This window comes from Diadema setosum, chromosome 12 (genome assembly GCF_964275005.1).
Source record: "Diadema setosum chromosome 12, eeDiaSeto1, whole genome shotgun sequence".
Taxonomy (NCBI): Eukaryota; Metazoa; Echinodermata; class Echinoidea; order Diadematoida; family Diadematidae; genus Diadema; species Diadema setosum.
The window spans coordinates 34139084-34162589 of record NC_092696.1 but is presented as its reverse complement, the minus strand read 5'-3'; the positions used below and the strand labels follow the sequence as shown (position 1 = coordinate 34162589).

General features: G+C 39.4%; 1 protein-coding gene and 1 long non-coding RNA gene across 2 annotated transcripts in view; both read left to right on the top strand.

The window, feature by feature from the left end:
* The first annotated feature begins 325 nt into the window (after window positions 1-325).
* The window catches only part of LOC140235576 (importin-7-like), a 40941-nt gene continuing 17760 nt past the window's right edge, over window positions 326-23506 (top strand). Inside the window, exons 1-10 of the mRNA XM_072315580.1 lie at window positions 326-491; window positions 2750-2988; window positions 6685-6843; window positions 7558-7714; window positions 8283-8372; window positions 9255-9349; window positions 11077-11147; window positions 20918-21020; window positions 22213-22258; window positions 23387-23486. Of these exons, the coding sequence (XP_072171681.1) occupies window positions 408-491; window positions 2750-2988; window positions 6685-6843; window positions 7558-7714; window positions 8283-8372; window positions 9255-9349; window positions 11077-11147; window positions 20918-21020; window positions 22213-22258; window positions 23387-23486 (1144 nt within the window). The 5' untranslated portion in view covers window positions 326-407. The remainder of the gene's footprint in view (window positions 492-2749; window positions 2989-6684; window positions 6844-7557; window positions 7715-8282; window positions 8373-9254; window positions 9350-11076; window positions 11148-20917; window positions 21021-22212; window positions 22259-23386; window positions 23487-23506) is intronic.
* LOC140236079 (uncharacterized) lies at window positions 13008-16097 on the top strand. Its single transcript, XR_011901750.1, has 3 exons — window positions 13008-13164; window positions 14581-14711; window positions 15515-16097. It is a non-coding gene; the product is annotated as an uncharacterized lncRNA (long non-coding RNA).

Here is a 23506-nt window from a genome sequence, read left to right as displayed (position 1 = left end):
GATAAGCGCCAGTGTGTAGTAGAACGGGTACAATATACAAGAAAAAAAAAGTCTACAGTACTAGTATAGGGCGGGTATACGTGCTGGCGGAACGTTTGGATTTCAAAAACTTTGTCAGTGGATATAATTAGATGCGAGTCGATTCCACGCCGGGTAGCGCCATCTTGCGTCCGTGCTCACAAATGTGTCGTAATCGTGTGTGCGATCGCACTTGTTCGTTTTGCTCCATGCCATCTGTGTGTGTGTGTGGTATTGCGTACACTGCAATGACGTGATGCGTTCAAAGCGAATCTGGCGAGCTAATAATTTCGAGATCTCGCGCGCCAACAAGCATTCCCGCGCAGAGACTGACGAAAGTCTTGTTTTTTGCCTTATCTTACGAGACTGACAGCTAAATCGCCAGAAACATGGATCCGTCGAAGCTTGTTGAAATCCTGCAGGGCACAATACACCCCGACATGCGAGAAACGGCAGAGAAACAGTTGGATGAGGTGGGTAAATTCCGACACAGGGTGGGAAAGATTGTGAACACACGTGTGAATTGTACATGTAGCATATTGTTCGGAGAATGAATGAGATTGAGAATATCATGGCCGCTGGCATGGCATGTGACAGTTATACAGTGTACGCTGAGTGGGACACGACCTCAAATGAAAATTGTTTTGATGTGTGAAATGCACCATTCTATTTACAATGTAGCACCTAAAATGAGGATTTACAGATGAATGTCACGATGAAACAATATTGATCCATGGCGTCAATCATTAGAAACGGGTTGGAACACACACACGCACTGCACTAATGCCAGTTGGCTCTACAGACCACACAACCACCATGAACATGATGAAGTATTGTCCATTGTGGTCATTGGCTAGTATGTGTACAGTCCAGACTACCAGTATTCGGTCAGCTAGTGGAAGTCAATCACTTATTACTACATGTAATCACCAGCCAGCAAATTCTACTGTCGCAACACACGCATAATTTACACATCGGTTCACATACAAACGAGGATTGATCTACTGCCGCTGGCACACTCGTTCACCGCACAGGAAAGTGCCTGTAGCTGAGTCACCTCCAAAAATCCATCTAAAATCCAGAGACTCCAACCCAAAGCACCTTCTGATCTGGTTTTTCTCCCGCCTGAAACCCCTAGCAAACAGGAGACTCCAAGTTGATGTGTGCGAAGCGCCAAGTTCCTAGGGTTCTACTGTAGATGCTCTCTGGTGCTATCTAAGGCTTATTTTGTCAACATACAATAGCAATAAGTAAGAAATCCTTTCCAACGGGAGACACAGAGCCAGGGCGGGAGAAATTATATCTCAAACGGGAGAACGGGAGATTTTGCAAAAATGAGTTTTCGGCGGGAGATCTCCCGTCGAAAACGGGAGAGTTGGAGTCTGAAAATCCCAGATTTTTTTGCCATCAAAAACGTGGAATCAGCGCATCTTTTCCAAAGTGCTTGCGAATTACACTGTAGGTCCCCATGTTAAGAATCATGGTCGCCGAAAAAGCACTTCAAATTGAAAAATTATGCCGTTTTGGTGCAAGATTTTTTGCTTGCATGTATCGCAAGCTCAGCAGAGTGTGATGGTATCCTCAAAAACACAAAAGAAAAACTAAATCTCCGTATGTGCCGATGCAGTGAATATATCTGATGTATTACAGGTGATAATAATTGGGGATTTTGTAAAATTTTATGATGTACAATTGTATTTAACAGAATCAATATTAAAAAAAAAAATATATGTGTTGCTTGAAGGTTTGAGAAAAAGTATTTTGATATACAGTAGATCCTATTTAACGTACATTGTTATACACTGTACATGTAGGTATAATTTTGTATGTACGGTATTATTTGAGGTGAACAAATATTGCAGAGAAGCTTAAGTGTCCGAAAACTGGTGGTTTTACTCTACTCTGAACAAGAAATGATGATAAAATTTTTGTACATCAATGTAACGTTAGGATTGCTTGGAGGCTCACATATAAATATTCCACTACCGTACCAGTACTGTAAATGTCACATCACATTATCACTCTGTGACTTGCTTTACAAGTTCCCCTGTGCAGAATTTGTGCATGTGTTATTCTTTTGTTCTGCATCCTTTGACACCCATATGTGAAGCTGTTATGTCATCATCCTTGATTTGTTATGAATTTTGAAAAAAAAAAAAAATGCTATTCCCAATCCCAATCACTATGAATTCTAAAGCTCTTTACTCTGTATTAATAACTAATTTGTAAATGTTCAAATGCAAAAGTCTGAAAATCAACTGGACGTCTCCTGTTAGAATCAAGAAACTATTAAAGGGATGGTACAGTATTGGTGGAGATGAGAATTGGGCTTTTAACTTTTTGCGTTATACATGTACCAAGAAATCACTTATACATGTAGTACAAAGCATACCAGTTTAAGAGGAATTCAAAGTTTATTTGATGAAAATCGAGTTTGGAATGACTGAAACATCCAAAAACAAAGTAAAACAAAGTGATCGTAATAAAGTGTGGGTCCCACACTTTATTAAAATTGCTCTTTTTTGGATATCTCAGCTATTTCAAAACAACTTTCATCAAAGAAACGTTGAATTCCTCGTAGAATTACATGCCCTTTCATATTTCATAAGAGGTTTCTCATTATCTCACCAAAAAATGTTAGAAACCTGAAATTAGGTTTCAACCAAAACTATACGATCCCTTTAAACATGAGGTGGGTCCTTCCCCCCCCCCCCCTTGCCATTGGTTGCAGGTTCACAAGATCATCGGCTTCACCCCGACGCTCCTCTGTGCTGTGATGGAGGAGTCACATCCTTTTCCCGTACGCCAGGCGGGCGTGATCTACCTCAAGAACATGGTCACCCAGTTCTGGCAGCAGCGGGAGGCAGAGACGCCGGTGGAGCCCATCCCCTTCAGCATCCACGAGAACGACAAGAACTTCATCCGGGACAACATCATCAAGGCCATTATCAGCCTACCGGAGCTACTGAGGTGGGTGTCGGTGACTTCCTTGAAAGAGCCGCTAACATGGGGATTCGTGGAGCGGGAAGGCTGCCCAAGTTCTGAGTGTCAATTTCCAGAATCCCCTCATTGCATTGCATAATGTAAAAGTGGAAATTTTCGTGCATTTAGCGCAACAAGAAACTAGCGCGATAAATAGAAGCACACAAATATTTTGTCATGTCGTTGAATGTTTCAGTACTTAATGTCCTGATTCCGTGCAATTAATGCAAAATTCATCTTACTCGGCCAAGCGCGAAAAATTACTTTTACGAAAATATCCACTTTTTAATAGGTAGTTTCAGCTTTGTCACGCACACAGCCAAAGAGTCTGGAGTGGGGTTGACCGTTACCGATATGCATACGCTTTGAGGCACATATTCGCTGACTGGTACTCTTCATGGTTTTTAAATGAATTATGGTGGGCAGCGAATGAATTAGACCACCCGTTAATCCCCACACTACTGGGCTCTTAAAGGGTAAGTTTCCCAAATGTATCCATATATGCAGATTTTAAAGTGCGTCATGCTACAGTATTGGCAGAACGCATTGATCAGTGAAAGTTTGAAATTGAAACGCACTCCAAAATTTCTGGTTTGTCAATATGTTGGTTCCTCTAGCTAAATTTTGATGTCTTCAAGGATTAAATCAACACCAAGATGGGGATACTGCCCTGATTGTGTGCAACTTGTGGTGATGTGATACTTTCATCATTTGTATTGATAGTAATTGCAGTACATGTACAGTAATTATGATTCAGTTTGTTTTTTAGCTCACCAGAGCCAAAGGCTCAATAGTCCATGGGCCAAGAGCCGAAAAATGGGTTGTTGGTACCACCCGAGGTGGCAAAACCTTTTTGGTGTCATTTTGTTTGTCGGACATAGATACGCTTATCAAGCTATGATAGCATTTCCAAATGAGTAGCTTAGTCATAATAAATGAATTTTTAATCAATTTGGTCTCGTTTTTATATCCCTATACTTCTGAATCGAAACTAACCGCTATACAAATACGAGCACTGCCTTCTGTATGTCCACAGGTGTTCTGTTGTAAACGCGGTGCGCTTAGTCTTCATTCAAGGCAGCGAAGGGAATATCCAAAGGGTTATGATGTCCACAGCTGTCACGCGGTGCGCTTAGTCTTTATCTAGAACAATGTACCGTTATCATATCTAAAGTTCCTAATAAAAGGGATTATCTATACTGTTTTTATACCACCCTCTCAACAAATACATCAGTTTTAAACAAAAATCACTCTGCTCATTTACAACATTGTTAATTATAATGTATTGTAGCGTACCGGTACATTGTTTTTGCATAATCTTTCATTGTTGGATGGAAATAAAGCGACATTGGCGTGGTATTAGCGTTTTCAACCCAGCGTTTTCACCGGAAAATGATAAATAATTGAAAAAGACGCTAAAATTCACGAGAAATTGCTTTTTTGTTGCTGTTGTTTTTAGATAAAGGGATATACACTGTATCATAAGCTTTGGATATTCCCTTCGCTGTCTTGAATATTAGACTAAGCGCTGTGGACATCATAACCCTTGGAAATTCCCTTCGCTGCCTTGAATAAAGACTAAGCGCACCGCGGTTACAACAGAACACCTGTGAACATACAGAAGACAGTGCTCTTCTTTGTATAGCGGTTGGTCTCGATTCAGAAGTACAGGGATATAACAACGAAACCAAATTGGTTTAAAATTCATTTACTATGACTAAGCTACTCATTTGGAAATGCTATCATAGCTCGATAAGCATATCTATGCCCGACAAACAAAATGACACCAAAAAGGTTTTGCCACCTCAGATGGTACCAATATCTGGCCTGGCCCATGGACTACAAGTGAGCTATTGCGATCGCCCTTCGTCCGGCGTCCGTCGTGCGTCGTCCGTCGTGCGTCGTGCGTAAACTTTTTACATTTTCATCTTCTTCTTGAAAACCCCAGGACCGATTTTCATCAAACTTGGCAGGCAGCATCCCTAGGGGGTTAGGAACTCAATTTGTTAAAATGGGCACCATGCCCTACCCAGGGGGCCCCCAGGGGGGGCCCAAACCCCGCAAAATTAAGGAATCTGTAACAATCTTCTTCTCTAGAACCAGAAGTGATAGAGCTAAGTTAATACTATGAGTTAGTACATTGATGACTGTAGTTTCAAGTTTGTTCATGGCAGGATCAGGGGTGCCCCCCTTGGGACCCAGGGGAGGGGGTGAGGAGGGGTCCTAATGGGGCCTAAATTGTACATTTTTATCTTCTTCTTTAGAACCCCATGACCCATTTTCACCAAACTTGGCAGGTAACATCCCTAAGGGGTTAGGATCTCAATTTGTTAAAATGGGCACCATGCCCCACCCAGGGGGCCCCCGGGGGGGGGGGGGGGGGCAAACCCCCCCAAATGAAGGAATCTTTAAAAATCTTCTCTAGAATCAGAAGTTATAGAGCTAAGATAATACTATGAGTGAGTACATTAATGACTGTAGTTTTTAGTTTGTTCATAGGAGATCCAGGGGTGCCCCTCTTGGGGGCTGGGGGGGGGGGGTAGGTTGGGAAGGTCCAAATGGGGGCCTGAATTGTACATTTTCATCTTCTTCCTGAAAACCTCATGATGGATTCTTGTCAAACTTGGCAGGTAACATCCCTAGGGAGTCAGGATCTAAATTTATCAAAATGGGCGCCATGCCCCACCCAGAGGGCCCCAGGGGGCCCCAATCCCCAATAATTAAACCTAAAAGGGCCGGGGGGCGGAATCCGCCCCCCTCGATGTTTCGCGCTATAATTCTGTAACGCGAGAAGGCCTCGTCGCGAGGCTTCTTGACTTTCTTCGTTCAAGTCTCGCGCAACTTTTGAGACCAATTTGCAACGTCCGCGCATACTTTTGCGAAGCCACGCCCATTTTTGTAACGGAGTGTCGCCCCAAAACGGGCAAAATTTTGTGATTTTGTGTACATTTCCTATGGAAAACAGCGCTCTGTCATGAAAGTCATAAAAACCTGATTATTTTTACAATTAATCACTTTCATTGATTAATTTTGTGCTAATTATGGTAGAAAAGTGGTCAGTGACAATTTCCAATGAAAAAAACAAAGAAAAAAAACAAAAGTTGAAAAAGAAAGAAATACATAAGAAATTCTGAAAACAATAAAATACATAATAATTGAAATGAGTTTTGGAAGTTTTTGTGATGTACAATTGTTGAATATGCTAAAACAGATTTACAGATCAAAAATTAGACTCTCAATGCTTTTGATTAGGCTAAAATATCACCTTGAGCTTAATTTGCATAATTAATTAATTAAAATTAGAAATTGATTGTTTCAAAAAATCTTATGACACAATCTTGTAGATTATGATGCGGGTCTCACGCATGCAAAATTTCATCGCGATCGCACCTCCGATGGCCGAGATCTCGGGGGGGGGGGGGGAGGAATCCATCCCCCCCCCCCCCTCCCCTCCGGTCTGAGCATAGCCAAAAAAGCCCGGTCCCTTTAGGGTTAAGGAATCTTAAAAATTTGGGCCCTTATTGTACATTTTATCTTCTAGTGTACTTGAGAATGCCTGGTCAAATTTTGGTAGAGCTGTGAATAATTTAGATTAGTGACTGCGTGAAAGGTGAACTTGCAATACTCAGGTGAGCGCTACACCCGCGGGTCTCTTGTTGTTAATTTTTCCCCTGTTACCTGTAGAGTCCAACTCTGTGTATGTCTGAGTACGATCTTGAAGCAAGATTATCCCGGCAAGTGGGACAGTGTGGTGCCCACCATTGTCCAGTACATCAGCTCGGACGACACGTCTGTTTGGTTTGGCGGATTCCTCTCTGTCTACCAGCTGGTCAAGAACTACGAGTGAGTTTTCTGTCTTTCTTTTTTTTGGGGGGGAGGGGTTGAGGTGGAGTGGGATGTGCTTGTTTGATGTACAATTGTACAGTGTAAGGGAGATTTTCAGTTAAGCTCCACTTTACAATACAGTCATGTGCATTGTAATATTGTTGTTTTTATGTTGCACCTCGGATATCATGGCATTGTGATTCCACCTGAAGGTACATGTATGGTCATCTCTTTTTTCATAAATGTTCCCCTTTTTGTTTTGGTGGTCATTGTCATTAATAAGTGCTGCATTATTCAATTCATGGAATAACATACCTACCAATTCTTTTAAGATTTCCATGGCAGTAGAATATCTAATGGATGGTTTCACAATACACCATGTATTCTTTCTTTGATGTGAGTGTGATCCTGCAAAAGATTTACTCAATTTTGATGTTTGGTTCATGTGCATGTACACTGTAAGTGTAGGCATATTCAGCAACTTTCAAAGAACTTCCCCATGAATTACAGTAAAAACGCGCTGTAATACCAGTATGTCGAGATTGAGTAGCTCCTTTACACAACAACACTCACAGTGAAGAAAAAAATGTATGGTGTACCGATGCCCGAATATCATCCACCACTATAACATACCTACTTACATGCAGTTGACAGAAAAAAAAATATAAACTCATTTGACTTTGATTCATCTGTCTGAATGCGAGTAACGTGTCGTTTCTGTTGTCCGATCAGATTCAAGCAGCCGGAGGATCGGGGCCCCCTGAAGGACGCCATGAAGTGCATTCTGCCCTGGATGTCGCAGCGTTGTGGTCAGTGCCTGCCAGATGCCTCGGAGCCTTCGGTTCTTCTCCAAAAACTCATCCTCAAGATCTTCTATGCACTTATTCAGGTCAGCTGTTGATGGGAAATGGTTCCCCAGCCTCTTATTTTACAAGCCCACGTTTGTATCCCCATTCAAAAAATACCAATGCTGTAATGTTTTCATCCAAAAGGGGGGGGGGGGGGAATTGCAAATATATGAAAATGAATTTCATGTCTGTTTTTGTCAGTTAATATTATCAAAGTCCTTTTAAAACAGAAAAGGTTGAAATAATAGTAAATCAATCCAAATACAATTTCAGGGTATGAAATTATAACTTATTACTCATGTCTTGCAGAAAACCCCATCTGATTTGCTTCAGTGGGCAAAGAGAAATGAGAATTTTTGTAGAGCATGTCAGGAATCCCTTCCCTCCAAGTTCTGTCCATTGTGTTCACACATTAATATGCAGTTCCAAGAGCATCCAAGTGTTAAACTGTGACCACCTAACTAAATTGAATGGAATTTTCTGCAAAATATATGTAAAATGTTATATTTTTAGACCCTGAAATAGCATTCAAGACATTAATCATATTGGAAGTTGTAAATGTAAAGTCTTTTTTTTTTTTTGACATACTGTTATTCTCTCGTCAAACAGTACAACCTTCCCCAGGACCTTGTCAACAAAGAAGTCTTCACCCAATGGATGGGTCTTATACAAGCCATCTTGGAGCAACCAATCCCAGAGGTAAGGGTTCCAGAATTAACCCTTTCTATGCCAGGAGACTCTGAACAGTGTGCACAACACTGTGGGGTTTTTCTGTGATGCTAGGCACACACAGCACACACAGGGTTAATTCTCCTCCACACTTTCTCTTTTACATACACAGTTACTGAACCTTGTTTGCAAACTAGATGTAGATAGATCATACAATGTAGTAATAGATTGAGAGATAGGTAGATAGATAGGTATATAGATTGATTTGTATACAGATAGGTAAATACAGATACGTAGATGGATAGATAGATAATTTGATAGATAGATGGATAGATAAATTGGTAGGTAGATAGATGCATAGATAAATTGGTAGGTAGATAGGTACATGTAGGTAGATAGATAAGTATATAGATAGATAGGTATATAGATAGATAGATAGATAAATAAATAGGTAGATATATAGATTGTTTGGTAGGTAGGTAAATACTGTAAAACATTTTCGCGGCATGAAATTTTCGCGAATCGGAGCCCACTCCCCTTTTCGCGGCATGAAATTTTTGCGAGTTGCCTCTAGCATTCAATGCATATAGTGTAGACACAAACTTTCGCATGCATTTTAATAATGCGAATCTTGGCCCGCAAAACTAGTGACATTAAAATGCATGCGAACATTCTTCATTTTACAGTAGACGGGTAGACAGATAGGTGGATATCGTGGATAGATACATGTAGGTACATAGATAGGTTGATAGTTGCTATTTTACTTCTTGTTATTTTCTATATTTTGTTTAGCTGAAAACTATCTGCTGAAGGCATTTTATTTTTTTCGGATTGTCCATCTGTTCCATATCTTGTCATTTGCACTTTTAAGAAAAACTGCCGGATTGATTTTCTTGTTTTCACCTCTGTCAGAGCTCGCTGGAAATTGACATCGATGAGAGACCTGAGTTACCGTGGTGGAAAGCCAAAAAGTGGGCGCTTCACATTCTGTCCCGCGTCTTCGAGAGGTGAGACTTAGAAGACCGGCCACTTCTTGGCTCCCTTTCTGTTTTCTTGTGAAGTTTACTTCCATCTTGCAGACCTCCCATCCATGATGAATTTGAAGAAAATAATCTGAAATTTGACCATTCTTAGCTCTTGTTTCAACAGGAATTTCCTGTCAATAGGTAAATTCTGTAAGGTAAAACTTTGTTCGAGTGCCTTACAAATAACATTACTCTCAGTGAATGCTATCAGTTATCTGTTCTTTTTGCCTGTGCAGGATTCAGTTTATATGTGCTGGATTTATTTTCTCAGCATTGTTGAAATAGGCGACATTTTGATGTGGATTTACAACGAGCGGGGTAAAGGTCTCTATGATCTCTTCCACTGGTGGGTCAGCATGCTGTTTGTCTGTTACTCCCCTCTGCTGGCCCTGTCGACCCCCACAATCCCGGAGAGCGAGTTCAGTATTACACATTATTTAATTTTTATCACGATTTGTCAAATTAATCCTTTGTAGAACAGATAAATAAACAGACACACCGGCAAACACACTTTCAAGTCTTTTAGTTAGCTGTTTATTTCATTTCTTTAAAATCTCAAAGACCTGTCACTTATTGTCCCCGCCGAACGAGTTCGAGCAGGGGACTGTGAAACGGGCTCCGTACGTGTGTGTGTCCGTCCGTGTGTCCGTGTGTCCATCCGTGTGTGCGTCCGTGTGTGATCAAAATGTTCAAAATGCTACTCCTTCGCCATTTCTAACCCGATTTTGATTCTGTTTGCTTTATATGATAGCACTACATGGGAGCTTTGAAACTTCTATACAGAATTTCAATTGTGACCTTTGACCTTGACCTTTGACCTATATTGTACATTTTGCTTCAAAATGCTACTCCTTCGCCATTTCTAACCCGATTTGGATTCCGTTTGCTTTATATGATGGCACTAGGTGAGGGCTTTAAAACTTCTACACAGAATTTTGACCTTTGACTTCTTTGACCTTTGACCTTGATTTTTGACCTATATTGTACATTTTGCTACAAAATGCTACTCCTTCGCCATTTGTAACCCGATTTCAATTCCGTTTGCTTTAAGTGATTGCACTAGGTGAGGGCTTCAAAACTTCTACACAGAATTTTGACCTTTGACTTCTTTGACCTTTGACCTTGATTTTTGACCTATATTGTACATTGCCTACAAAATGCTACTCCTTCGCCATTTCTAACCCGATTTTGATTCCGTTTGCTTTATGTGATGGCACTAGGTGAGGGCTTCAAAACTTCTACACAGAATTTTGACCTTTGACTTCTTTGACCTTTGACCTTGATTTTTGACCTATATTGTACATTTTGCTACAAAATGCTACTCCTTTGCCATTTGTAACCTGATTTCATTTCCGTTTGCTTTAAGTGATGGCACTAGGTGAGGGCTTCAAAACTTCTACACAGAATTTTGACCTTTGACTTCTTTGACCTTTGACCTTGATTTTTTTACCTATATTGTACATTGGCTACAAAATGCTACTCCTTCGCCATTTCTAACCCGATTTCGATTCCGTTTGCTTTATGTGATGGCACTAGGTGAGGGCTTCAAAACTTCTACATAGAATTTTGACCTTTGACTTCTTTGACCTTTGACCTTCATCTTTTTACCTATATTGTACATTTTGCTACTAAATGCTACTTCCGGCGGGGACATATATTACGCACCGCGTAATTTCTACTTTTCCTTGTTTTCACATTTTCACCCACAGGTACGGTAGTCCCGGCAACGTGACCAAGGAGTACGTCAAATTCTCAGACTGGTATCTGAAGACTTTCTCGGGTGAGTCCTCCTAAGCTGCAGTGTAAACAGACTATTTGTACAATCCGTTGGCGATAAATTGAAACAGCCAAATGTGTGTGTTTTAAGAATGCAAAATACTCAAATTTGAGGATTCGGTGGAATGTAGTGGTCTAGAAGGTATGATCTAATCTTGTGACACAATTTTGGACTGAAATTTGATAAAATTTCAGAGAAAAAGTGGCTTTGCCGTTTTGCAATTGACAAATACATGCACGTAACGTGAAACTTCAAATGCGTTTATCTGGAAAGTGACTTTTACTCTCTCTGTGGAGGACTTGGCCGGATTAATTTATTGCCAACGAATTGTGTGTGTATTGTTGTTTTTACCGCCAGACATTGTAGCTTACAAGAAGCTTAGTGTGTATTAAACTTACTAAGAAAAGAAATATTCATCCATATCATAAGTATTAGTTATCTGAAGTGATGAAATGTGCACAATTCTGAGAAAATTAAACTGCAGTCTGGGTTAACTAAAACGTGCCACACACTACGTCGCCGGTCACACGAACCGACGAATCACTCGATTTTGGGTCAAATTTTCGATTTTGAGATTTTCAATCATTTCGATAGTAGATATTCCATACTACATATTCTGAAATTCTCAGTGTGTAATTCGGTGTAATTTTTACGTAGTTATCACTTTTGTAGAAGTATGTAATTCCATTTGTGAAAATTATTTGTTTTCCCCATAGACGCGTGTGTTAAACAATCAGGCGATTCAACGGTTCGGTGACCGCTCGGTCACCGAACCGACGAATCAGTGCGCATTGACTTGCATGTAATTTTTGAGATTCAATAGTTCATTGACCGCGCGCACAGTGCGCGTACTATGTAATACATGCGTTTACAATGACAACGCTCAATGTACATGTACATATGGACACACATGGGAAATGACAACGTTCTTTGCAGACCGAAAATACATGCATGCAGCTCTTTGACGATTTCCCGCTTATTTGTTAACAATACAATTCGATAAAAACTTCACAAGTTAGAGCAAGAATTGAAGTCTGATGTACTACAAAAATAATTGGAAATTATAGACACGAAAGTGTAGCAACCATAAGTCAAAAATGGGTTAACTTCAAACGCGATTTTCTCGAATTGTCATTCTTACGCAAACCTGAGGGATTCGTCGGTTCGTGTGACCGGCGATGACTATATGACTCACAACTATACCACCGTTAATAGGACCATAAGACCAGGTCGTACGACCCGGCAACGTACACTATACGATCAGACCACACAACAAGGCTTACGACCGTACTGAGTTTAGTGCATCCAAAAGAGAAGTGCATGCATTGTGCCTTGCGTGCACTTGCATTTTATTGTATTGTGAACGGCTGAAATCCCACCACTGGTCATGGAAATTCAATGTGTCAAATCTGTACGACTGGCACTATGACCCAGTTGTACGACTGGAAACTGGCAAGACCGGTGATGTCACACTTCAGGTCTCAAGGTGGTACGACTGGTCAGATCATATAATGTGAGGTTCAGTCTACCGGCAGCGTTCGCTCGCACTGTGCAAAACGTGAACATTTTATTTTTCGTCTCGCGAAGTCTCGCGTGCAGATTTCGGTGCACGAGATTATGAGAGAAGGCAACAGGCTTTGCGAGATCAATTGCTGATGTCTTTTAGAAGTACACTGCTCGCATTATTTTTAGACAAATATTGAAATAATACCTTACAGAATATGCACATCTTTTTAACAAAAATATTATCAAAACCAAAACAATTTATGTGAGGAAGAAAACCGGCTTTCTTTTTTTTTTCTGCATTTTGTAAGGTGTCAGACTTTGCTGGATCCTGACCCTTCTACAAATTGGACGGCAACACCAATTGCATCGTTAGAAAGCCAAAACTCTAGCGAACATTTTGATAGCAGTCTCGTTTGGGCTCAAAAATAAAACATTTTCGCTATTTGTCTTCAAAGTGACGGAAATTTTGTGAAACGACGCGGACTCCGAAACCGGCTTCCACTGTTTCTCTACGGTACGTGTCCGTATTACGTCACTTTATCGTTATTTTTTAGTTGTGCGACGCAGTGCCTTCTGTGCGACTGTAGTCCCGTACATAAAGAACCATGGGGGATTATTAAATCTAATACAGCTGTAACTAGTCAGTGTAAAATTTTAGATAACACACTGTCAGTTGTCTATTAAAAGTCTAAACACCGTAGAACGGAAGTTCTACACACTTGTAGATTAGCTGTAAGTGTAACTGGTAACAGTAACCTACAATTTGTAGGTTGCACTCGTAATTCGTGCATGTTTGTTTCTGACTTGCATGAAATATCTATAGACTACAGATCTAAGGCTTGTTGAATACAGTCAAAAAAAAAAGTTGTAAATTCAGTAGGTTGTAGCCGATACTCTTGAGTCTTATTAAAAAACCCATCAAGTTTATGTAGGGCTAGGGGGCCTAGTTAAATGTTTAAATTTGTGGAAGTCCGGTAAGATAAAGAATGCAAATGGTAACTTTTAAAAAAGTTTTTGGTCTGTCTGTTTATTTCATACTATTAATCTGCGCATCGCGCATGCCTTTCTTTGAAGTTTGATCTACAGTTGTACAAGATCTACCCACCCACATGTGATATTTCTTACAGTGCTATAATTATCCATGAATCATGATCAAGCAAAATAAAGTAGTAGTACTAGTAGTAGTACCAAGAGTTATTAATCGTGAATTACATGTGGTTCAATCATAAAAATTGTACGGTCCTTGGCGTAACATTTTCTTAGAGTTAGACCATCGGTATCCGTCTCTTCACTGTGGGATTCTTAATAAATTACTGACATTCATCACTGTCATTGGGACACGTACAGCTGACCATACATGTCCCAATGTAAGATAAGAAGTCTGTCGTGAAGAGACAGATACTGTCGGTCTAACTTTTTTTGGTACCTCACCAAATGATAGTTTCATCCCAATCGCAACAAACAAAAATTGTTTTACGTTAACTTTTACAAAGTGATATATACCACATATAGAAGAAGAAGAAGAAGAAGAAGAACTGAATGTACAACTGTAGTAAAGGCACACGGCTGGGCCTACATGTACAAATGTAGCACATTGATTGACTGTTTTCAGAGTTTATTTTTCATCAAATTAATTTTTGTTTTATTTTCCTGGCTGTACACAGGTTGTGATGTACAAACAGCTGTACACTGTTGTCGCATTGCATCTGTTCAGGCTAATGTGTACATGTAGACCTTGGTTTTCAATTAGGCTAACTACAAGTACGTCCGCGTTAAAAAATTTTAGGGTGTCTACCCGTCAATTCGAAGCTTTAGGCTATCATTGTACATTTATATAACTATTAGAGAATAGATCAGTAACCATGGTAACTGGAATCTATCACGCATTGTATTTTGATTGTTTAACATCTTCTTTCTGAATTCCTTGCAGTCAAAATACTGGACATTCAAGGAAAGTTCCTGGCTTCGAACTTCATCATGTAGCACATTCCACTTACTGAGTCGGTTCCCAGAAATGCAGAAACTCCACTGTGGGATAGCTCCTTCAAGCAAAATGACCGAGTAAGTAAATTCATGTTCTGATCTTTCTTTTTTTCCTCCTTTCTTTCTTCTGCAGATTTAAGTCCCTCCTTCAGACTCCAGTTCTGAAGATTCTTGCAGTAGTCTGGGTTGTCATATGAAGATATAATATTTTTAACGCTGTATAGTGTACTACTCCACCTGGGGTTTTCACCCTGATCTTCACAAGTAGTGTTGTTCATCTTTTAATGTCCTATGTACAATTTGTACGCACACTGTATGTAAAAGAAAGTCTATAGTACTGTAAGGAGATGTCCTTAAAAAATGAAATAAAATAATTATACTTTTGTAGGGTTTTGTTTGTTTTTGCATGTCAACATTAATGTCCATAGCTCTTGAAGATGGCTGGTACCATTAGCATAACAGTAGGGAAAGGGGGTGTCAACCCCCCCCCCCCCCCCCCCATCATTTTCCTGAATGATACTCACTAAACAAAAGGGTAATAATTCTGACATTTGTTGTGTGTGTGTGTTGGCGGGTATTGAGCAAAATCCTGTGAGAATTTATCTCTCTCTTTCTGTCTTTTCTGTTTTTGCTTTTCTTTTTCTTTTTTTTTCTTTTTTTTTTGGGAGGGGTCCAATCATTTGCACTGGAATTTAAAACTATGAAATTCATTAAAATCTTTTCCTGAAATATAAAATTTGTTCTTTATCTTTGCTTGTATAGCATTTATAGATTCATTGAAACATTTTTTTTTTTTGAAAATATTTTTCTTGAGTTTCTTTGATGTTTAACAGTGCAGTCATGATGTTTATTTTCTTTCCTTTTCTGCATTTCTTTTATAGATGGCTGAAGGTTCACATCTATGGTGTTTCAATGGTACAGAATCTGGAACTGGATCGAAATGATGCACAAGTATTTGTTACCCTGGAGCAAAAAATCTCTTATTTAGTGGAAAAGATTGAACTGTGTGACATTGACACTAGTGGAGGTGATGCAGCACTTTTACGCGTATGTAGGTACAAACAGCCTTTCGTCAAGTGTGCGGAATATTGATAGACATTCTTCTCAGAAGTTATATAACTTAGCACATGAAAAGTACCCAACAACAAAAATCCTTTTGAGTGGAATTCTTGCCAGGTTGGGCTGTGATTGTTTGCACGATAGATACCCGGGTTTACCGGTACATATGATAATACGTTGCAACCAAATTGTTCAACTGCTCTTGCATCAACTTGTGTAAAATTTTACTTTGTTCATTACAGCAAATACAAAGGCTGTTCATGAAAAGGCAACCTTTAGGAAGCGTGAAAGAAGAAACTTACAACAAAATCGCAAACTAACAAACAAACAAAAATGGAAAAAACGTAAGAGTGGCCGGTGAAGAAGGATGGCCCCTCTTCTAAAGCCTCCCGATTTCCAACTCAGCCACCCAACCCCTTCAAGGGGTTTACATCCCGTATGAGTACAACTGTATGCTGACACAGTAACGGAATGTGAGACAGTGAAAGAAAGTATGTGTTTGTTACACTTTTCCTGTTTAAGCCATTGTAAAAATAAACATTCTTGCTTTTAATCATTTGCTATGTTTGAGAAGATTCTATAGGCACCCACAGGTATGCCTGTATAATGTACAAAATATAAGCCAGAAGTCCGTTTCAGTAAAGTTAGATATAATATGTACATGTACAATGCACATTGAGCTTCCTAAAAATGCAATTAACATTATCAAGATTTCATTACAAAAGTTTACCGATTTTGAAAAAATGTTAGTTTTCTAAGTGTTGCATGATTAAGCAAAATGATAAGTGCGTACAGTATTTTGGTGCATTGTATTTGCATTTGATTTTTTTTTCTGAAAGAGAAGCAGTTATTGGCACAATGTATGTGATTTTGTTTTCACATATATTATTAAACATAAGTTATGTTGGGATTCATGTGTGCTGTCTCTATGTTATTTTGTGATGATTGGAAGGACTTGCTTCTTGTGTTTTGTATGAGCATGTTTCTTTTGGGGAAAAAAGTGTGTTGCATGTCTCCAATGCAGAATGAGAATATCAGTTTGTATGTTGATAAATTCCCTGAAGACTTCGACCACCTCCACCGCCAGCACTACCTGGTATAGGCTTATCCCTTCATAAACTGTACATGTACCATCAAATGTTATTATTCACAAATGTACATTGTATAATGTGTGACAAGGATGTGATTATATTTTGCCCATTTAAAGCTGTGTATATTTACAGTCACACATTTTTATTTAAGTATAATCGCAATGAAATGATCTACATAGATTTTTTTTTTTCTAATCAGCGGTTGAAATTTAGAAGCCTATTAATAAATAACAACAATTCAACAAGCAATATAACAAAGAATCACAACTATCAAAAAAAGAAGCTTGTCAAAATTCAAGACAAACAAATAATTATAACCAGAATACAGTTCCTATATACATGTGTAATTTGAAGAAAACTTGTTTAATCAACACATTGAATAGCACAGCTATGCTTGTTCAATATTTTCTCAACTACGGTAGTCGTCATTAACTCGATTACAGGACAATTAGTTACCCTTGTGTGTGTGTGTGTGTGTGTGTGTGATATGCATGCTTCTACCGAATTTGATATGTTGTTTGTTTCTTGTGCAGATGTGTCGGTAAATTCCCTGAAGATGCTAACCATTCCCCCACCGACTCTGCATACCGGTACCACTGGTACCATATACAGTGAAACCCCGTTATAACGAGTTCGGTTATAACGAGGAACCGCTTATAACGAGGTGATCGCGTCGGTCCCGTTTTCCTTTGCGTGTAAACCTATGGCAGAACGAATCGGTTATAACGAGCTCGGTTATAACGAGATTCCGGTTATAACGAGGACAATTTCGGTAAATCATGATAAAGAAAAACATAAGCATTTTGATCGGATATAACGAGGTTCCATTTCTTGACCAAATTGCCGCTTTCAAACACGCGACAAATGAAATATTGAAAACCGAATTCACGCTATCCACGTCTTTTCCCGTTTTGCAGAGAACCGTTCCTTCCATGTTTTCTTCTTAATCACGCGATAAGACACAGGAATACCTTCCGATGTTCCTACTAAATTATTAAACATAATCATTCGATTTTCTTTTTCGCGAGAAACGAGTGCGTGATATGAGGTCAGACCACAGCGCAACGAGAAAAAAAAAATAGATAACGCATTCAAAAACTTTTCATGTAGCGACAATATTGTGACCAAAAATGGACAACTGGAATGCGTGTGCAACTCAATATTATATCCTTTCCAATTTTAGTTCCGACTTCCAGTTCTTTTGCTGGTTTTGAGCAAATATGAGTTTGGATGATTAATGCCGAAATAATAAAATCATCGCCCCGATCCCGCCGGGTGACAGTAGCGTTAAAATAGTTGAGTAACGCATGTTAACCTACTTAATCGGTGTTCAGAAAAAGAAACAAACGCATTTATTGGTTTGAATAGATCTGGATTTGTTCATTATCATTTAACAAACGATAATTCGAATATGAGTGTGTGATCAAAGCAGAAATAATTAGTGAAATCATCGCGATCCCGCCGGGTGACAGTAGACTACATATAGTTGAATAACGCATGTTAAGCTACTTAATCGGTGTTCAGAAAAAGAAACAAACGCATGTATTAGTTTGAATAGATCTGGATTTGTTCATTATCATTTAACGAATGATAATTTAAAAATGAGTGTCTATGATTAAAGCCAAAATAATTAATGAAATCATCGCGATCTCGCCGGGTGACAGTAGCGTAAAAATAGTTGAATAACGCATGTTAACCTACTTAATCGGTGCTCGGAAAAAGAAACAAACGCATTCAACAGTCCAAGAACGGATGTACAAAACGCGAAGAGATTTTCGGAAGAAAATAAAGAACGCATTTTTAATCCCTTCGAGCGCAACGATCATACATTGTATAAAATTACAGCCAAATGATTCATGAAATTATCGAATTCCCGCTGGGCACCAACAGCGTAAAATACCTCGCAAGTTAGCGGTAAACAACGCACGTATGTTACTTTGAAATCATCGCGATCTCGCCAGGTGACAGTAGCGTAAAAAAAAAGTTGAATGACGCATGTTAACCTGAATCAGAAAAAGAAACAAACGCATTTATTAGTTTGAATAGATCTGGGTTTGTTCATTATCACAATTTTAACACTGCATTTCACAATGGTGATTTTTTTCTTTCTTTCGGAATGGTCTACCAGGTACAGAATTGCGTAAAAAGGATGACAACCTCCCACATTCAATCCTGTCGCATATTTTTCAAGAACGGTCGTACAAAACGCGAAGAGATTTTCGGAAGAAAATAAAGAACGCATTTTTTATCCATTTGGGCGCAACGATCATACATTGTACAAGATTACAGCCGAAATGATTCATGAAAACATCGCATTCCCGCTGGGCACCAACAGCGTAAAAATACCTAGCAAGTTACGGTAAACAAGGCCTGTATGTTCCTCTATATATTTGCGCTGGTGTTTATTTGAAAAAGCTTAACAAACAAGAATTACAATAAAGAATTAACTTATCATTTCAGCCTCTATTTCTTCGTCTAATTCACAAATAATTTCCCTTTATTCTCTCAATAATAACGCTCAATAATAATTGTGTAATAACAACGCAAAGGATATGTTCTTAAGTTTCATTGATGGGTATATGACGTCATGCTTATGTTTTTCTTTGTTTTTGATGCGTACGGTTATAACGAGGTACCGGTTATAACGAGGTAATATCGCCGGTCCCACGGACCTCGTTATAACGGGGTTTCACTGTAACTCATAACAAACGATTCATTCACAAAAAGTATAAAAGTCTGACAGGGTTTATAACCTGTAAGTTTTATCTTGGCCACTGTTAATTTTTGTGTAGAATCAGAAACCCATTTTAACTAGATATATCAAAACAACAATTACATGGCAACACTTGTATCTTGTCAACAAGTCGTGATGTACACGATCACACGACCAAGGCCGAGCTATACAGTAGGTATGGCCCTCTGGTAGTGCAACTGAACAGCACAATTTTCAATATGTGGGACTGATGTAAGTTTTTGTGGACGTGAGTCATTTTCTCTCATTTACGACAGTGATATAAGAAAAAAAAAAGACAGAAAATATCATTCTGATAATTGTTACACAAAAAAGCAACAATGAACAGAATTTGAAGCGATTCTAGCGTTTTTGGAGTGCTTCGAGTTGCCCTCGTTCATTCAGCAGAATCGCCATGCCGATGATGTCACAGCGCGGGGTTGTGATTGGCTAACTAAGGTCGTCTGCGACTTCGCCAAGTTTTGAGCATTTTTGGATGTGTACATGGATGCTATTTTGCTGGATCCTGACCCTTCTACAAGCAATGGTTAAAAAATAGTGGTATTTCTGAAAACCTAGATAAATTTCGCTTCGAATGATGTATGATTTTAGTGGGCTCAGAAGCAAATGATATTGAAATATACAGTCCTTTCTCAATTTTTGATCTTGTGATTTTGATCTCACTTTTATCCTCCATTTACTATATTTTTCTGAGTGAGGAAAATTTTTATTTTTACATGTCTAGTACATTTCGTCCTTAAACATAAAGATGCAAAAGAAATCGTTGAAAAGCATTGATTAGTCATGGAGATATCGCAGTTTGAAAAGGGGATGTTTTCTTCGGTTCGAGACGTCATGTGAAGGTCACCGCGACCGCGCTGAAAATAAAATAAGCGTCTTTTCGGAGGCCTGCCGGTTGACTGGGTTGGCTTTACATGTACCTTTCCAAGCTTTTTTATCAGCATCTCGTAATCCATCCAGACTTGACCTAGTTGTAGAGTTTGCAAGCCCACTCAGGTGTAACAATGTGCCTCAGTACAACATGAAGGCCATGGTGATGCAATAGGGATTAGAGGGGATTAAATCATTTCTGTTCTTTGACAGTTTTTAAAGTTTCCAGACGCACAAAAATTGGCGAAGAAAGCACATTTGCATTGCAACTGATTGACAAACTGCGGTACATTGACATAAAGTAAGCACTGAATTAACAGTGTGCACAGTATAGGGCTCAACTTGAAGGATGTGTATTTTAACAAAATCAAATACATTGTGCCAGTACCTTTTATACTATACATAGTTGTATGAGTGTTTATCAAGCATAGAAACTGGAAAATATAAAAAAGTGTGGAGTTAACTGCAAAATGAAGATTTTACGAACTTCCGCCACCTGTTTTGTCTCTCAGTGAGCGTGCTGACCAACGTCTTGAGGATATTGGAGCAGTACCGGCTGAAAAGCTACGTGGCGCCGAGGGTCTTACAGCTGGCCTTGAACTACCTGAACACAGCGTGAGCATGCACCCCCCCCCCCCCCTTCTCCTTGCTGTTGCTATTTCACTCTTTTCCTCTTTTTATCCATCTGTTGTTCCTTATCTTCTTTGATGTTGCCTCTCTATTCATCCTTTTCCTTCACAGGTTGCCCCCATGGTCCTCAGGATCATCACTGACCCTCCTCTGCCTTTTGTCTGTCCGCCCTCCTCTGCCTTTTGTCTGTCCGCCCTCCTCTGCCTTTTGTCTGTCTGCCCTCCTGCTCTAATCCCCCTCCCTTTTACCTGTTGGGCTCCTTGCCCATGACCTCCACCCTCTCCTTTGTTTTCTTTGTTCTGTGTCCCCAGCCTGTCCCTGGCTGTTCTTCTTGTGTGAAGTCCTTATATGTGATTGCTTTCCCTGCCTGTTTGTCATTTTGCCTCTGACGAAGATTCTGCTAGGATTGAAAGCTCAGGCCCCTTTTGACTCCATTTTACTCCACTGACTCGCCACTATTGGATAAGCAGTTTTCAGCAGCTTTTTTTGCTACAGCATGCACTCTTATTACAATGATGGATATTTGCATATCATTCCATCTTAAGTCGGTCCGACTTACAATTCTCTTCATAGAGTGTCATTTTAAATCAGTTCAACAGAAAATCCCTTAATGGGTCGATGAGAGTGATCTTGTCTTCTTTTTATGCCTTTGTGATCCCTGCTATTAAAGTATTAAAGCAAAGAAAGTGTAAAGTTCAATCCCGTACAAAGCATGATCATTAAATATGCAAATGAAAATGACTAAATGTCTGAGAGTTCAATCCCATACACTGATTTCTTCTTTCTAAGGATTTCACTATTTCAGTTGCGATGTTTTTCCTATATTGAGATACATATGCATTACTCTTTTTTTGGTGAAAAATCTATTATTTTAAGATTGTTTTGTCCTCCTTTGAGTTAAAAAAAGAAAAAATTAGTAGCAAAAAGACTTCTTATAGACCCATGTTCACAGATGCTCATCATTATCACAGTTTTAATTCATTTCTGGGACTTGCACATAAATGTAAATGTGTAATGCACATATCTTTGAATTTTGGGGGATGTATTCCATTGAAATTCAAGATTACTGATTCATTTGTCACATGCGGGATGCTATTAAAAAGAAAGGGAGAAAGACATTTGAATGTATTTCACTATCTGAGAATGGCTCTTTTTTCTGGGTTTGTGTGAATTCCAGGGTCAGCCATGGGCTCTCGTGGAAAGTTCTGAAGCCACATATTGAGGTAAGAGAGCTAGAACATAGCACCCAGTGTAATCCTTTGTCATTTCAAAGTTAGTGTTTATACATTGTATGTACAAGATTGCAATCGGCAAATGGAGAAAAAAACAAGGTTTTATTACCTCCGCCAAGGGAGGAGGCTATGTTTTCATTGGCGTTTATTTGTTTGTTTGTTTGTTTGTTTGTTTGTGTGCAAAATAACTCAAAAAGTTGTGAACGGATTTGGATGAAACTTACAGGAAAAATTGAAAATGACACAAGGAACATAAGATTGATTTTGGTAGTGATCCATAATTATTTTTGATCTTACGAAGGATATTCAATATTTTGGCAGGTAGGGTTAATGTACTTGGGAACTCAAATTGCACATTTTTGAGGTTTGCATGCGCACTAGTTTCTGTTAGGGCAAGGGACGCCGCGCAGCTGGAAGGTGATGACGTTAACAACAGGCTTCTACAAAATGTATATTTGGAAACCGGGCAATTTTCACCATGCATACGTATTGATGGAAATCACTGATCTCTATAGAAGAACAAGATCTTTGGTGGAAATGAGCTGCTTGGTGGAGGTCTGCGCTCTCAGAGTGCTTCTCTAGCTAGTTAATATTGCTATACTGCATATTTTACTTTAACCGACAGGTTTGGAATAGAATTTTGCAAATGCCATTGGAAGTGAATGTATCCATTCACAAAGTTGGCAGGCCAAACTTTAGTCCTACTGAACTTTATTATTGTCCACCTTGTTCGCATTCTTTGGACTGCGTACCAGTACAAGTATGCGTGCACGTCGCATTCATGTGAGGATCAGAGTTCATATTTCTGAGCGTTGTGAGATCCATGAATATCACCTGAATCCCCAAATTCGTGAAAAATTAATTCCCTTTGAATGTATGGCATGAATAGTAGATAGTGACGAATCCAGGTTGGGCGCACTGGGCGCGAAACTCCCCTATATTTTTCATAAAAACAAAAGAAAAAAAATGGGGATCGGGTGCATGCCCCCTCCTTTAATTTTGTAAAGGGGAATTCCGGGATCGTGGATCCACCCCTGGTGGTCCTTGACTGACTTCTGACATGTGGTAGGAAGACATCTCACCTTCCCTCCTCGTCTCTTCTTCTTTGTCTTCCACCAGACGATGATCCGAGATGTCCTCTTCCCTCTAATGTGCTACACAGACGAGGACGATGAGCTGTGGAAGGACGACCCCTACGAATACATCCGGCTGAAATTCGGTGAGGCCTGGCCCCATGTT